Genomic DNA, 15,598 nt, shown 5'->3' with positions numbered 1-15,598 from the left:
TGGGAGTTGCCAAGTGGCTCAGGGGGTTAACTATCCAGCATTGCCACTGCCTTGGCTCAGGTCACTGCTGTGGTACATGTTCGATCCCTAGTGCCCAAGAATTTCCATGTGCCATCAATGCAGCCAAAAAAATAAACAACAAACCCTGCTATGTTTGGAAATAGTTGGTTTATGTTGGTTTTGCTTCTTCAAACCCATGGAGAGCTTCTGTGAATGACAAGAAACTGAGCCATTGTAATACTGAAATGCTGCTTCAGTGCTTTCCTTTTAGCTGGGGTTAGTCTAAACTTCCTGATAACAATGGAGAGAGATCAGGTGTGACTTCCATGGGGAGGAGTGTGGTCCTTGGCTACCGTTTATGCTTTCCAAAACAAATGTACACCTGTCTGTCCATGTGTAATAACCGTGTTTTCAAGTTTTTGTGTCTGGTGCTCTGACCTCTTGGAGCCTTGCTGATTGTCCAGGATTCTTGCCCGGCCCAGGACTGACTAATCCTTAGAGACAGCAGATAGCTCCCTGTGAGCACACCTTTCACACCTGAGCTCTTACCTGGACCACTTCTATAATCAAGCCCTTATACTCCCATATATGCGCTTATACTCTGGCCACCATTCCTCTGCCCTAACCCGGGACGAGGTACCCAAAAAGCAGAGGCAGCTATTCTGTCCCAGAACCCAATGAAATAATGCAAGCTAGCTAAATATTTTCACCTTGCCTCTCCATTTCCTTCCTGTGGAAACCTCAATAAAGGTTCTTGCCTGCATGTTCCCTGACCCCCTCTATTTGCTGACTGACCCTGGTGCTTCTCCCTGTGGCCCTGGGTGCTAGGCCTCCTGTTTCTAGGGAGCTGGTATGTAGACTTATTCCTTCTTGATGGCCATTTCTGTGCTGAGTGCCTTATTCTCCCTTATTAAAACGGCCCAGGTACCCTTAAAACACCATGGTGCCTAGATTAGAGTATAGCACATTTTATTTATTTTTTTATTTTTTTATTTTATTTTTTTTTTTATTATTTTCCCACTGTACAGCAAGGGGGTCAGGTCATCCTTAGATGTATACATTGCAGTTACAGTTTTTTCCCCCACCCTTTCTTCTGTTGCGACATGAGTATCTAGACATAGTTCTCAATGCTATTCAGCAGGGTATAGCACATTTTAAAATTTGGATAGAGCAGAACTCTCTGCTTTATAAACTTGATAATCTTGAACTGTTTTGGGAAGGTGTCTATTTGCAGCGAAGAGGAAGCTTATGGGTTTAGACAGTCTTAGAAGATGGAAAAGGTAAAAATATATATATGTGTGTGTATATTTGTATACATATGTATGTATGCATGTATATAAACACATATACATGTATGTATATGCACACACATATACATGTATATATACACATGTGTATATATGTGTGTGTGTGTGTATAGTTCCCCATGAGCTTGAACACATTTCCGACCTTCCAAGCTTATCAAATGCCTCTTCAGTGAAACTATCTCTGATTCCCAAATGGGTAGCATATTTTTTCTCGATTGGTGTCCCCATCCCGCAGTAGGGGAGCTTGGGCACAACAAAATTACCCCACCTCACACCTGGAGACATTGATTTGGTATTCTCTCTCCTCCCTTGCTCTGTTCAAAGTAAGATCATCTACCCTTTGTCACAAATCAAAACTAAGAAATATAAAACAGATCCTCTTCTCTCCAGCCTTGTTCTTTATCTTTGTTTATTCAACCTTATTTTCAAATCCTCAATATAGGTCTGCTTTCTGTCCTAATGAACTTTTGGGTAATCTGATTTTCTTCTCTTCACCTGCCACCTCTACCTTCTCATTGTCCTGGTCCTTCCTCTCCCACTTTATTTTATTGAAGTGCAAATTTCTTTTCTTTCAGGGCTGCACTCCTGGCCTGGAAGATCTTAGGCTAGGGGTCAAATCAGAGCTGCGCTGCAGCCGCCAGCCTAAGTTATAGCCATAGTGATGCTGCATCCAAGCCGCATCTGTGCCCTACACTGCAGTTCTTCTCAGCACCGCCAGATCCTTTAACCCACTGAGTGAGGCCAGGGATCAAACTCACATCCTCATGGATATTAGCTGGATGCTTAACCCAGTGAGTCACAAGGGAAACTCCCAAATTTCTTTTTAAAAGGCAGCAACAACAATAACAGTCGAAACATCTCTGAGGCTTCTCTCCTGTTTGATGTAGATGGCTTCGTAGATTCTTACCACATCTCTGACCGGTAAAAGATACATTTGTGCACAAACAGGAAAGATGTGAATTACCAGCTGCCCTCATGATGATTTTCTCCATGTAATATCTCCCACAGATTTAGAAAGTATAACTCAAATTGTGTACACGGTGATTTATGTGGCCATGAAACTCTCTCCCCACAAACTATAAATAACATGTTATTGATTGGGCGGAAGGGAATGTTTCCTCAGCCTGACTAATCCCACACCTCCGTTCCTATGCTTTAAATCCAACCACCACCCAGGATTTGTAAGCACATTCCACCCCCTCCACCAAGCTGCCCTGGCTTGTTTAGATGATACTGCTGGTTCTGTCCCGTGAATTGCTTTTAAAGAAAAACAGAGTGATACATTTGATTTTTCCTTAAATGTTCCACATGTTGCTCTTATTTTAAATTTTTTAAAATTATAGTTGATTTATAATGTATTAATTTCTGCTGTACAGCAAAGTGACCCAGTCATATATATATCTATATATATATATATATATATACACACACACACACATACTGATAATATGTATACATACATTCTTTTTCTTTTTAAAAAAATTTTTTTTTGTCTTTTCTAAGGTCACATCCTCATCATATGGAGGTTCCCAGGCTAGGGGTCTAATCAGAGCTGTAGCTGCTGGCCTACACCACAGCCACAGCAAGGCAGGATCTGAGCCACATCTGCAACCTATACCATAGCTCATGGCAACGCTGGATCCTCAACCCACTGAGAAAGGCCAGGGATCGAACCCGCAACCTCATGGTTCCTAGTCGGATTCGTTAACCACTGAGCCATGACAGGAACTCCCCCATACATTCTTTTTCTTATATTATCTTCCATCATGGTCTATCCCAAGAGACTGGATATAGTTCTCTGTGCTCTACAGTAGGACCTCATCGCTTATCCATTTTAAGTATAATAGTTTGCATCTACTAACCCCAAACTCCCAGTTCATCCCACTCCCTCCTGTCTCCCCCTGTTCACCCTTAAAATGAGCTCATTGTAAATGTTGCCCATATTGGTCTTATTTCCATAGTTAAGTATAAGTACCTAAAAATATGGGGACAGAATTGAATTTTTGAGAGGTACTTGCATGAAATGCTTGTTTGGGTGTAAGACACATTTAGGTTTAAACCCTGTCCTTCTGTTTACAGACTGTGTGATTGTAGGCAAATAACTCTCTAAGAGCTCTTTCCTCCACCAAGGGGGAATACAGTAGCCTCTACTGCATCAGTGCCTAGTGGAAGTGTAGTGAGTAAAGTGGCAAAAGCTTTTCCTGATGCTGGGCACTTGAGTGGAATTCAGTAAGCATCATCTATTTTTCTTCCATGCTGCCTATCCTGGGGCAAGGTACCACCTCTGCCAGTATTTGCTGGAAGATGCTGCAGAGAAGATGCTGACTCTAAAGGCTCCTCCCCTACTTGTGATGACCTGACTAATACTAGTGAGGAGGATGTCCTTTCCTCTTGGGCACTTTGTGCAAGGCGACTGTCTTTTCCCAAAGAAAGAACGGCTGGTAGTCCTTAGCTGGAGGTTTGGAAGAAGCACCAGTCAGATTTTTTACTGTTAGAAGCGGAATGTAAAGATAGAATAATTTTTAAAATTACAGGAGTTCTAGATCCATCCATGTTGCTAAAAATGCTGGTATTTCGTTCTTTTTGATGGCTGAGTAATATTCCATTGTGTATATGTACCACATCTTCTGGATCCACTCCGCTGTCGATGGACATTTAGGTTGTTTCCATGTCTTGGCTATTGTAAATAGTGCTGCAATGAACATCAGAGTACATGTGTCTTTGCAAGTCATGGTTTTCTCTGGATAGATGCCCAGGAGTGGGATGCTAGATCAAATGGTAGTTCTATTTTTAGTTTTCTGAGGAATCTCCATACTGTTCTCCACAGTGGTTGTACCAATTTACAATCCCACCAACAGTGTCATAGGTTCCTTTTTCTCCACCCCCTCTCCAGCACTTATTGTTTGTAGACTTTTGGATGATGGCCATTCTGGCTGGTGTAAGGTGGTACCTCATCGTGGTTTTGATTTGCATTTCTCTAATAATGAGTGACGCTGAACATCTTTTCATGTGTTTCTCGGCCATCTGTATGTCTTCTTTGGAGAATTGTCTGTTTAGATCTTCTGCCCATTTTTGGATGGGCTTGTTTGTTTTTTTGGTATGGAGCTGCAGAAGTTGTTTATAAATTTTGGAGATTAATCCCTTGCCAGTGGATTCACTTGCAAAGATTTCTACCATTCTGTGGGTTGTCTTTTTGTGTTGTTTAGGGTTTCCTTTGCTGTGCAGAAACTTTGAAGTTTGAGTAGGTCCCATTTGTTTATTTTTCTTTTTATTGTCAATACTCTAAGAGGTGGATCTGAGAAGATGTTGCTGTCGTTTATGTCAGAGAGTGTTTGGCCTATGTTATCCTCTAGGAGTTTGATAGTGTCTGGTCTTATATCTAGGTCTTTAATCCATTTGGAGTTTATTTTTGTGTATGGTGTTAGGGAGTGTTCTAATTTCATTCTTTGCCATGTGGCTGTCCAGTTTTCCCAGCACCACTTATGGAACAAGCTGTCCTTTCTCCATTGTATAGTCTTGCTTCCTTTGTCATAGATTAGTTGGCTGTAAGTGCATGGGTTTAATTCTGGGCTTTCTATCCTGTTCCACTGATCTATATGTCTGTCTTTGTGCCAGTACCTAGAAACTATCATGCTAAGTGAAGTCAGCCATACAATGAGACACCAACATCAAATGCTTTCACTGACATGTGGAATAGGAAAAAAGGACAGACGGAACTTCTTTGCAGAACAGATGCTGACTCACACACATTGAAAAACTTATGGTCTCCAGAGGAGACAGTTTTGGGGGGTGGGGGGATGTGCTTGGGCTGTGGGATGGATATCCTGTGAAATCAGATTGTTATGATCAATTATATAACTACAGATGTGATAAATTGATTTGAGTAATAATAAAAAAAAATTACAGGAGTTCTATTTGTGGCTCAGCAGGTTAAGAACCTGGCGTAGTGTTCATGAGGATCTGGGTTCAATCCCTGGCCCTGCCCAGTGGGTTAAGGATCCAGGGTTGCCTCAAGCTGTGGTGTAGGTCACAGGTGTGGCATGGATAGCACATTGCCGTGGCTGTGGCATAGGCTGGCAGTTGCAGCTCTGACTCAACCCCTAGCCCAGGAACTTGCATATGCTGTGGGTACAACCCTAAAAAGAAAAAATAATAATAATACAAAGTCAAGATCTTAATTTATCCTTTTTCCTAGTTTCATTCAGCCTTAGCTCTCTTTCTATAAAAGCCTCTCTTTTCTTAACCTTCTCATTCTGTTCCTTGAAGAACCTTCCTCAGTTCTCATGGCTTCAAACGTAACTTAGTTCAGCTTGTCTTCATCCCATTGGTTGTCTGGAGTTTAGGGCTTTTCCTGGGGTTCCTAGCCTCTTTACCCATTCCATGCTGTCCCCACTGCAAAAATAATTCTAAGACACATAGATAGAGTGACCCTCTCCAGCTGCCATTCACAGGGGTGGGGAGCATTTAGAACCACCCGGAACTATGTTCCCGAGGTTGGTTTGTTGAGGCCTCTTTACCCTTTAGAATCCCAGCAATGAATGTGGTGCTACATTCCTCATAGCATATTTTACTCTAAGAAAGACACAGCCAGAGCACTGTGCCAAGGTTCTGTGCAAACTATTCTATTACATGTGCGTCTCATTGGCTGGTGGTACTTTACACTCTACTCCTTCCAGCCTACTCAGCTGTTGGAATTTAATTAGCAGTAATATATTATTGTCAAAGTAATTAAAACCTTGCCTTGATTAAGAACAGAATTATTTAATTAACAGGAAAAGGTGGGGCTGGCCTTCACTTTGCATTTGAGGCATACCCCAGCCTCAGTGGTTTTGCTTTGTCTCTCTTGCAGGCTTGAAGGTCCGGGAGGTGTTTATCAACGTCACCAGGCAGCAGGTGGAGGATTTCCATGGGCCCGAGGACTACTGGTGCCAGTGTGTGGCCTGGAGCCACCTGGGGACCTCCAAGAGCAGAAAGGCCTCTGTGCGCATAGCCTGTGAGTATATTCTGGTTACCTCCTTGTCCTGTATAAATACACACTAGACTTACAGAGTGCAGAAGGGGGCTTAGGACATGCCAGCTGCTTCAGCAAAAGAGAGGGGAGAGGACAGTAAGAAACCATCAGAACTGTCGCCACCTCTGCTCATTCCCTCTTGTCAAACGGTGGTTGACATGTTGGAGATTTTTTTTTTTTCTGGAGCACAATCAGCAAATCGCTTTGGATAAGAGATTCTGCCTGGACTGTCAGAACGCAGGTGCCTCCACAATACCAGGAAAAACTGTTCCTGAGAGAGAGAAAGAAAAAAATAAAAATGAAACCACGCAAATGGATTTTGCTGTTCATCATCATTGACACAGTTCAGGGGGCATTGCTGGGAAAAGTTGAGCAATGACTGTTGACTGTACTTTTCTAGCAAATCTGCAAAAATAAGACATTAAAGATTAAGGGAGTTTTATAGCCTACTGTTAAACCTCTTTGCTCTGAATCTTAAAACATGGAAATGGGTTTTAAAACTGCATTTGTTTGGCCCAAGTAGGACCAAAAAAAAAGACACTTGAGGAAAAAAAAAAAAAAAAAAACAACAGATTCCCTTTCAGGAGAGCCTGAGATTTCTTTGTCATGTTTCGGTATGTGTTTTTATTTTTTTAAATAATTCAATGAGTTTTATTATATTTACAATTGTACAACCATCCTCACAAACTCATTTTACATTTGCATACCAAACCCCCAGTCCACTCCTCCCTCCCCCACAGCCTGTCCCCTTTGGTAGCAGCATCAGTGTTTCTGATCATCTCCAACATGTTTAGAAATATAGAAACTTCAGACTTCTTGTTGTGGCTCAGCAGTTAGTGAACCCGAGTAGCATCCATTAGGACACAGGTTTGATCCCTGGCCTCACTCAGTGGGTTAAGGATCTGGCATTGCCATGAGCTATGGTGTAGGTCACAGATCCTGCTCAGATCCCATAATGCTGTGGCCATGGTGTAGGCCAGTGGCCACAGCTCCGATTGGACCCCTAGCCTGGGAACCCCCAAATGCGGCAGGCGTGGCCCTAAAAAGACAAAAAATGAAAGAAATATAGAAACTTCCTTTGTCTTCCTTTAAAATGGCTTTATCCTACCCTCCCCCCGCCATTATTCCACCTTGATGGGACCCCATAAAATCTCCTTTGCATGTCTAGGAGTGTAAAAGGACTCCCCACCCCCTCCCTACCCCAGCCAAGAAGGAAAGGGAGAGATGGAGGGCAGAGATGGCTATTGTTGTTTTATTTAAATGTTGCCTTCACTACCTTCTGAGAGCGCTGCTGCCATGAAGAATATAGGACAAGAGGGATTTATTTAAGGACTCAAGGAATTCTTCCTAGCAGATGTTGACGGTGTAGGGATTAAGCATAGGAGTAAATTGCTGGTTGCAGAGACGTTTATGTTTCTTGGGAAAGGAAATCTCTGTCTTAGCCTCTGCACTTCACCTTCACTCCTCTGGTGATTTGGGAGGCTCCTGCCTGGTTGACTGGGCCCTAGGGGGCCAAAGAGAAGGTCATCTTGTAAGCTGTGCTCTTGGTGTAAGATCCCTGGGAAGTGTTTTTCCTGAAGTGATTTTAGTACATTTTAGCCCGGAAATACCTTATGACGGGTCAGCTGAGAGAGGGACTGTGTTTGATTTTAGTTTTCCTTGACACATCCAGCTCTGTGCCTCCAGCATGGCATTGGCCAGGCAGGCTGCCACATTTAACTCCAGTTAGGGTGAAGCCAGTTATCCTCTGGAGCCTGAAAAGAGGAGAGGCAAGACAGCGTAGGGAAGAGTTCCCTCAGTTTCTTTCTTCTCAATGTCACTTCTCCTGTGCATCTTCTTCCTCTACTTCATGGAGCCCCACATGACCTATCCTTTGATTCCCTATATGTTGTTTGTTTGTTTCCTCATTTTGTCTGTGCCTACAGCATATGGAAGTTCCTGGGCCAGGGATCGAACCTGTGCCACGGCATTAACCCGAGCCACAGCAGTGACAACATAGTATCCTTAACCTGCTGGGCCACCAGGGAACCCCTGAAGTCCTGTAAGTATTACCTTGTTAATCTTTCTACCTCTGAACTCTGTCACCTCCATACTTACTCACTTCATTCCTGTCACATGCCTGCAAGAAACCTCCAGAGGTTTCCTCCTGCTTGGCAAAGAAGGGCTCAAACTCATCTTCATTCATTTCCCATAGCCTCTGTGTGTTTTTTTTAATTCAGTGAATTTTATTAGGTTTGTAGTTGTACAGCTGTCATCACAACTCAATTTTATGGCATTTCCATACCAAACCCCAAGCCCATCCCCCCCAACCTGTCTCCTTTGGAAACCCTTAAGTTTTTCAAAGTCTGTGAGTCAGTATCTGGTCTGCAAAAAAGTTCATTGTATCCTTTTTTTAGATTCCCCCATATAAGTAATAACATATGATGTTGGTGTCTCACTGTCTGATTAACTTCACTTAGCATGATAATTTCTAGGTCCATCCGTGTTGCTGCAAAGGCTGTTATTTCTTTCCTTTTAATGGCTGAGTAATATTCCATTATCTATATGTAGCACCTCTTCTTTATCCACTCCTCTGTCATGGACATTTAGGTTGCTTGTAGTCTTGGCTACTGTAATAGAGTGCTTCAGTGAACATTGGAGTACATGGATTGTATCGAGTCATGGTTTTCTCTGCGTAGATGCCCAGGAGTGGGATTACTATATCAAATGGTAATTCTATTTTTAGTTTTTTGAGGAATCTCCATACTCTTTTCCATAGTGATTGCACCAATCCCGTAGCCTTTGATCATGTACTCTGTACTTCCTTCTGAACACTCTTCTACTGTTTGTATTGCTTCACTTCCCTGACATGTGTATCTGTCCCTAAAGCTTCCAGTTTCACAAATGTGACCCTGGTGGCTGAGAACCCAGACACTGGAGTCCTCTTGGTTTCTAGTTCCTATCTCCATGTTGTGATGGTGGACAATTTATTCACCTCTCTGTGTCTTAAAAGGGTGCTGACTTCATAGAATTCCTGTAAGAGTTAGAGATCTTGATAACTTTAAAGTGTTTTAAACCATACTGAACACAAAGCTAACTCTTATCAGTCATTTGCTCTTATTTTATGGCATATCTGATTCTGTGTAGCCCCAGCATCATACACCAGTAAGTGGGTTAATATTTAAACTAATTGAACTGAATTATATTTTTAGTTACTTAGTTTTTCTGCAGATTATGGCTATACAGATTCTAAAATTCATTTTAGGCCAACCCTATGTATCCAAGTCTCCTGAGTATGATAGAATCAGAAAAGGTTTAAAAAATGGAAAACACTTTTCTATCACTTCCTGCTTTTTTAGAGTCAGCAGATACTTTTGTGGAAATCATCTTGAAAATCACTTTAGGGATTAAAAAATCATTTTGTCATTCTTGTGTATGCTATGCACATATGAATATGAAAAGTGATTTTTAAGTTAAAAAAGAATATCTTTAAAGCCTGTATTATGCACTTAGCGTAATATAATCTCTAATATTTACATATTTTTAATTTCTTCCTGTGTAGCAAGAGATAGATTCTTTAATTTATTTAAAATTATTTATGCAAGTCAAGACATGATTTGTCATTAAATATTGCATTTGACTTGGGGACCAGTGTATATTAAAATGTAAATTGAAATTTAACTATGTTTAATGGCATCAAAAGTGGAGGGGGAAAAAACCGCCTTTAGGACCTTGGTTGGAATTCTTTTGATTTGCTTGCAGGAAGAAAGAAGAAGCACTTTTTTTAAATAACTTTCATGTTTTCTTGAAATAAAGAGATTTCTGGCTGCTATTTGCAAGCACTTCCCAGCAAGTAACACATTGCACATGAGGATAGTTTTTATTTCCAATAAATGAAAAGCCAAATTAGATATAATTGTCACCATATTTCTTCTCTTTAAGATTGTTTTTTGAAGTGCTAAAGACATCTTAATGTGCTTAAATAAGGATTTTGATATAAGAATGTCACTTATGAATCTGATAGCAGTTGTCTTGAGGGGACTTTGCAAAATTGGTATCGTTTTTATATTATTCATTCAATTATTGTGGTTCACAATCAGAACTCCCCATGCTCCGTGCATTTAACCAATGATCCATTCAAATTTAATAATTTCAGGAGTTCCCTGGTAGCCTAGTGGTTAAGGATTTGGCCCTGTCACTGCCATCATGTGGGTTCGATCCCTGGCCTAGGAACTTATGCATGTGGCAGGTGCAGCCAAAAAAAAGAAAAAGAAGAAGAAATTAACAATTTCAACACCGCAGTGGATAAAATCTCCATGGCATCTGAACTGTTCAGCTGAGTGATGTCTTATCATGATGGTGTTAGCTCATCTCTACAAAAACACCATGAAGCTCACCAGCATGATATGGCTTAGAGACCATTCAATTTAAAAGGGAAACAGTATAGTCAGAATTACTTTTGTATTTATAGCACTCATATTTTCATTGAACTAGATCCACCTGGGGTATCAGTACCTATGTAGATTCCTAGTTTCTACCCTGGATCTTTTGGGTCAGACTGAGGAAGGACCAGGAAAGCTGTGTTGGTATAAAGTTATCCAGGTGATTCTATGATCAGGGGACTTTGGAACATCTTGCCCAGGAACAGTGTTTCTCAAATGTTAACATATATGCAAATCAACTGGGTTCCTATTAAAAAGTGGATGATTCAGTTGAAATGTGTCAGTATGTCCAATTCAAGGTCCAAGAGTCTGTAATTTATAAGAGTTCTCATATGATGCTGCCAGATGGTCCGTGGACCCTACTTTGAGCACCAAGACCCTGGAACACCCTTAGGAAGCACTATTTGGGAACGGATTTAACCAATGCCTCCAACGTTGTCAATAGCTGAGAAAGCAATGCTCAGAAAGGTGAGGTGACTTGACCACAGGGCCCCCAGCAGATGGCAGACATGGAACCAGACCTTACATCCATCCACCCTCCCCGAGCACTCTTGCTACTAAGTCCTGTTGATTGGTTTCTGTTAAATGGAGTTTGAGAACATAATAGAAAAGTTCATGCTCATGCACGTTCGAATATTTTCTTAAGGACAGACATGATTGCTTCCTATTCTGTTTCTGAATAAATTGCATTCCTCTACATGGTCAAGTTATGATATATACTTACATTTTCTATATGTTATTGTTATATATAATACATATATTTATATATAAAATCACGACACATTTTTTTTTTTGTCTGTGCCTGCAGCATATTCTTGGGCTAAGGATGGAACCTGCGCCATAGCAGCAGTGGTCCAAGCTGCTGCAGTGACAAGACTGGATCCTTAACCCACTGTTCCACAAGAGAACTCCAAAAATCATGACACATTGATGCCATCATGGCCAAAAAAAAAAAAAAAAGTATAGGTTTTGTTTTTAGTAGCCAGAGGGCCTGTCTTCTTAAACTATTGTGTTTTCCTTAATAATTCCAGCCTGTGTTAGAGAGATGCTGGCAGCCCATCCAGCTGCCTGGGGCTGGGAATAGCCGAGGCCCCATTTCAAAGTGATGTTCCAAAGGTGAAATAAATAAATAAAGCCAGCTCACAGTCACCCCTGCCAAGTTGGCAGAAGTCCGTCTCCAGGGAGTGACTCCCACAGGCCTTCTCTCATTGGTCTGATTCAATCAAGCTGGAGGTGGTTGGGCTGCTGTGGCATCTGTTACTTCTGCTGCTGGATGGTTGTCAAAAGGAGGAATATTCAATTATTCGTAGTTGTTTATTTTCATGGGTGAACATTTGGCTGCTTAGCCCTTGCATTTCATTCCCATTTCTCTCCTCCTTCTTCATCTGCTTACAAAATGTTTGGCCTCTGTCATTAACCCTCAGTTGAGCAGACCCTTCTGTTTTTTTGTTTTTTGGGCTGCCCCTCAGCATATGGAGTTCCTGGTCCAGGGGTCAGATGCAAGCCACATTTGTGACCTAAGCTGCAGCTCCGGCAAGCCAGACCCTTAACCCACTGTGCCTGGCCAGGGATTGAACCTGTGTCCCATTATTCTGGAGATGCCACTGATCCTGTTGCACCACAGCAGGAACTCCTGACCCTTCTTAACACCCAGACCTATGCTTCAATATGGGAGTTGCTGGGGTTGGGGGATCAGTGAAACATTTGTCTGTTATAGTCACACTGTTGACCATGTAGGATAAAATACAGCAGGAACCCCATTGTTCTGTTGATTTTTTTTTAAAGAGAGAATCTATAAAATATGGTATGTCCTGAATATAATTTAAATAGAGGGCTAATTTGAGACACTCTTAAAATATCTGTGCAGTCATGCCAAGAATGAGCAAAGAACTTAGGGGAGAATCTCGTTTAAAAGTTATGAAGTTCCCTACCTAAAAATTACCAGTAAAATCAACTGGCCCATAGCAAAAACGATATTAGTTTTATCTGCTTTTGGCAGGAGGGTGGTATCTTTTTTTGAAAGCTATAGGAGACATCCAGTTAACCATACTTATGGATCTTAGCTCCATGGCTTTGGTAAATAATATCACCTTCTAAAAAGAGTCATTAGCCCCCTATCGATGTCAAAATTAAATATTAAAACAAACATAGGCACATCTATCTGGTGTTCAAATTCAGCCTTAACCAACATTTTCCATCTTACCTCCTGGTATATCCATGTAAGTGTGCTAGCCTCTGACTGAGTTAGGATGGCTTAGATTCTAGAATAAGAACTTGTTTTTCTTCTCCTAGAAGTGCTCATATTCTTTCTCCTTCCTGGAGCATATTCCCAGCCCCATCTCATTCTCTTCCCAACTGCATCCAAGGACCATCATGCATGCCAGCTGTCTCTTTTATGAGACCTAGTATAGTGAATCTCTTAGTACTAATTGACCTCAGCAGCCTAACATACCAACTGAGCCCTGAAAAAGATACCCACCCCCCAGCATCTCCAGCTGAAAAATTGATAAAGTAAATATCCTCCTCAGAGCTCTCATGGCATTTGCTGAGTACTTGTCCCATGGTACCAATTAGTATTTTTCCAGAATTCTGGTTATCTTGAAGTTTTGTGTGGACTTATTTCCCATATTAGATTGTAACTTGCTTTAAAATTCAGTTGTGCAGTTCCCTTGTGGCACAGTGGGTTAAGGATCCGACATTGTCACTGCAGCGGCTTAAGTCCCTGCTGTGGTGTGGGTTTGTTCCCTAATCTTGGAATTTCCACATGCCACAAGCGTAGTCAAAAAATAAATAAATTCAGTTACATTATTCTCATTGACTTGATCTTTGAGGCTTGTACAGAGCCTTATCTCATCTCCTTTGTATTATAAAAGCTTGTTTGGTTTGAAAGGCAACCCTGTCTATGCCAGATAGGGTTCCATGAAAGTGCACTTGTGAGGTCCCTGTCATGATCATGCTATGAGACTAACATGGTATCTGGCTTCTTAGCTCACCCATAGCTCACAAGGATGTTATAATTTCAAGGATCATCATTGTCCTCACTGGCTTGTGACCTACTCCTAATAATGTTTACTGTCATAAAGAAGAGGTCACAAGGGAATTGGGAGCCGGTGAGTCATTACAGCCACACAGCCCTGTAACATGCAGCACATGGCTCTGAAAGGCCCCAAGGCTGCCAGCTTTACCTGCGCTTTTACTTTGCTCCCTTTTCAGGACCTGGGATTCGTTCCCAGCTTATGGAAAATACTGTTCAGACCAATACTTAACACTCGGTAACAATGGCACAAAAGCTTGCAATCTTCTTTGCCTTCCCCTGGAAGAATGTAGCCAGAGTCAGGAGAGAATAGTGTTTTTCTTAGCCCAAAGGCTGATCCTTTCATTTAGGCTGAGGTAGACAAATAAGAGCATTACCGAAGGATCTAAGGGTCCAGGCCTCTTGATGGAGTTGAGCACTGCAAGAGAGCATCTGGCCAAGGCAGGGGTAGGCATTAAAATGAAGCCTACATTCCACCCACAAGGACTGCAATCAGACCATGGCTGCAATCACACAAAGAACGGGCTGGTTTTTCTTCTACCTATCCCCCACTCGGCCCCTTTGGCAGTGCCTGTGGCATGTGGAAGTTCCCAGGCCAGGGATCAAATCTGAGCTGCAGCTGCTACCTACACCACAGCTATGGCTATGCCAGATCCTTAACCCACTTTGCCGAAGCAGAAACTCCAGGACTGTTTTTGTTTTTTGTTTTTAATTTTTTATTGTAGTTGATTTACAATGTTCTGCCAATTTCTGCTGTACAGCAAAGTGACCCAGTTATACATATATACATTTTTTCTTACATTCTATCATGTTCTATGATAAGTGATTAGATATAGTTCCCTGTGTTATATAGCAGGACCCCACTGCTTATTCATTCTGAATGTAATAGCTTGCATCTTCTAACCTCAAACTCTCACTCCATCCCACTCCCTCCCCTCTTTCCCTCTGCAACCACAGTTCTGCCCTCCTTGTCCATGAGTTTGTTTCTGTTTTGTAGGTAGGTTCATTTGTTCCATATTTTAGATTCCACATATAAGTGATATGGTATTTGTCTTTTTCTTTTTGATTTACTTCACTTAGTATGAGAATCTCATTGCATCCATGTTGCTACAAATGGAATTATTTTTTTTTATGGATGAGTAGTATTCCACTGTATATCTGTACTACATCTTCTTAATCCATTCATCTGTCAGTGGACTTTTAGGTTGTTTCCATATCTTGGCTGTTGTGAATAGTGCTGCAATGAACATGCATGTCCATGTATCTTTTTGTATAAAACTTTTGTCTAGATATATGTGCAGGAGTGGGATTGCTGGATCATATGTTAGTTCTATATTTAGTTTTCTGAGGAACCTCCTTACTGTTTTCCATAGTGGCTGTACTGGTTTTTCTTGATAGTATTTTCTAGCCCAAGACCTGTGTTCTTATAGGTATCTGATTTGTGTCCAGTATACACAAAGATGCCACATAGGCTTAAGGCAGCAGAACTGGGCACAAAATTTGTGGTACTGAGTGCAAAATGAAAATATGGGGCCCCTTGTTCAAAAGTTAAGAGTTTTAAGCCATTGGTATTAGAGTATTAAATCAAGCATGGGGCCCCATGCAGCCATACTGGTCCCACCTCCAGGAGGCTGGCCATAATGGCAGTAGTGGTGATGGTTAATTAAATCATTTTATATATGTAATGATTTTATAAAAAGGGCTTTGAACAGCTAGGGGACACATTAAAATTGATTCCACATGGAATTGGAGACAGGGTTTTTTGGTTTTGCTCTAAAGCCGGAGGCAGCATCACAGAGCTATATTTTAAGATGGCATATTTGGG

The 15,598-nt window shown here is 41.5% G+C and overlaps 1 protein-coding gene across 11 annotated transcripts in view; it reads left to right on the top strand.

The window, feature by feature from the left end:
* UNC5D (unc-5 netrin receptor D) overlaps positions 1–15,598 on the top strand; it is a 607,474-nt gene that overhangs the window by 356,564 nt on the left and 235,312 nt on the right. For all 11 annotated transcript variants that reach the window (XM_021076135.1, XM_021076133.1, XM_021076134.1 and 8 more), the window contains exon 3: positions 6,157–6,300. In XM_021076135.1, the coding sequence (XP_020931794.1) occupies positions 6,157–6,300 (144 nt within the window). The remainder of the gene's footprint in view (positions 1–6,156; positions 6,301–15,598) is intronic.

The sequence above is a fragment of the Sus scrofa genome, chromosome 15 (assembly GCF_000003025.6).
Source record: "Sus scrofa isolate TJ Tabasco breed Duroc chromosome 15, Sscrofa11.1, whole genome shotgun sequence".
In the NCBI taxonomy this organism is placed as follows: Eukaryota; Metazoa; Chordata; class Mammalia; order Artiodactyla; family Suidae; genus Sus; species Sus scrofa.
Note: the sequence above shows the minus strand (reverse complement) of the source record. Positions and strands in the feature narration are given on the sequence as shown.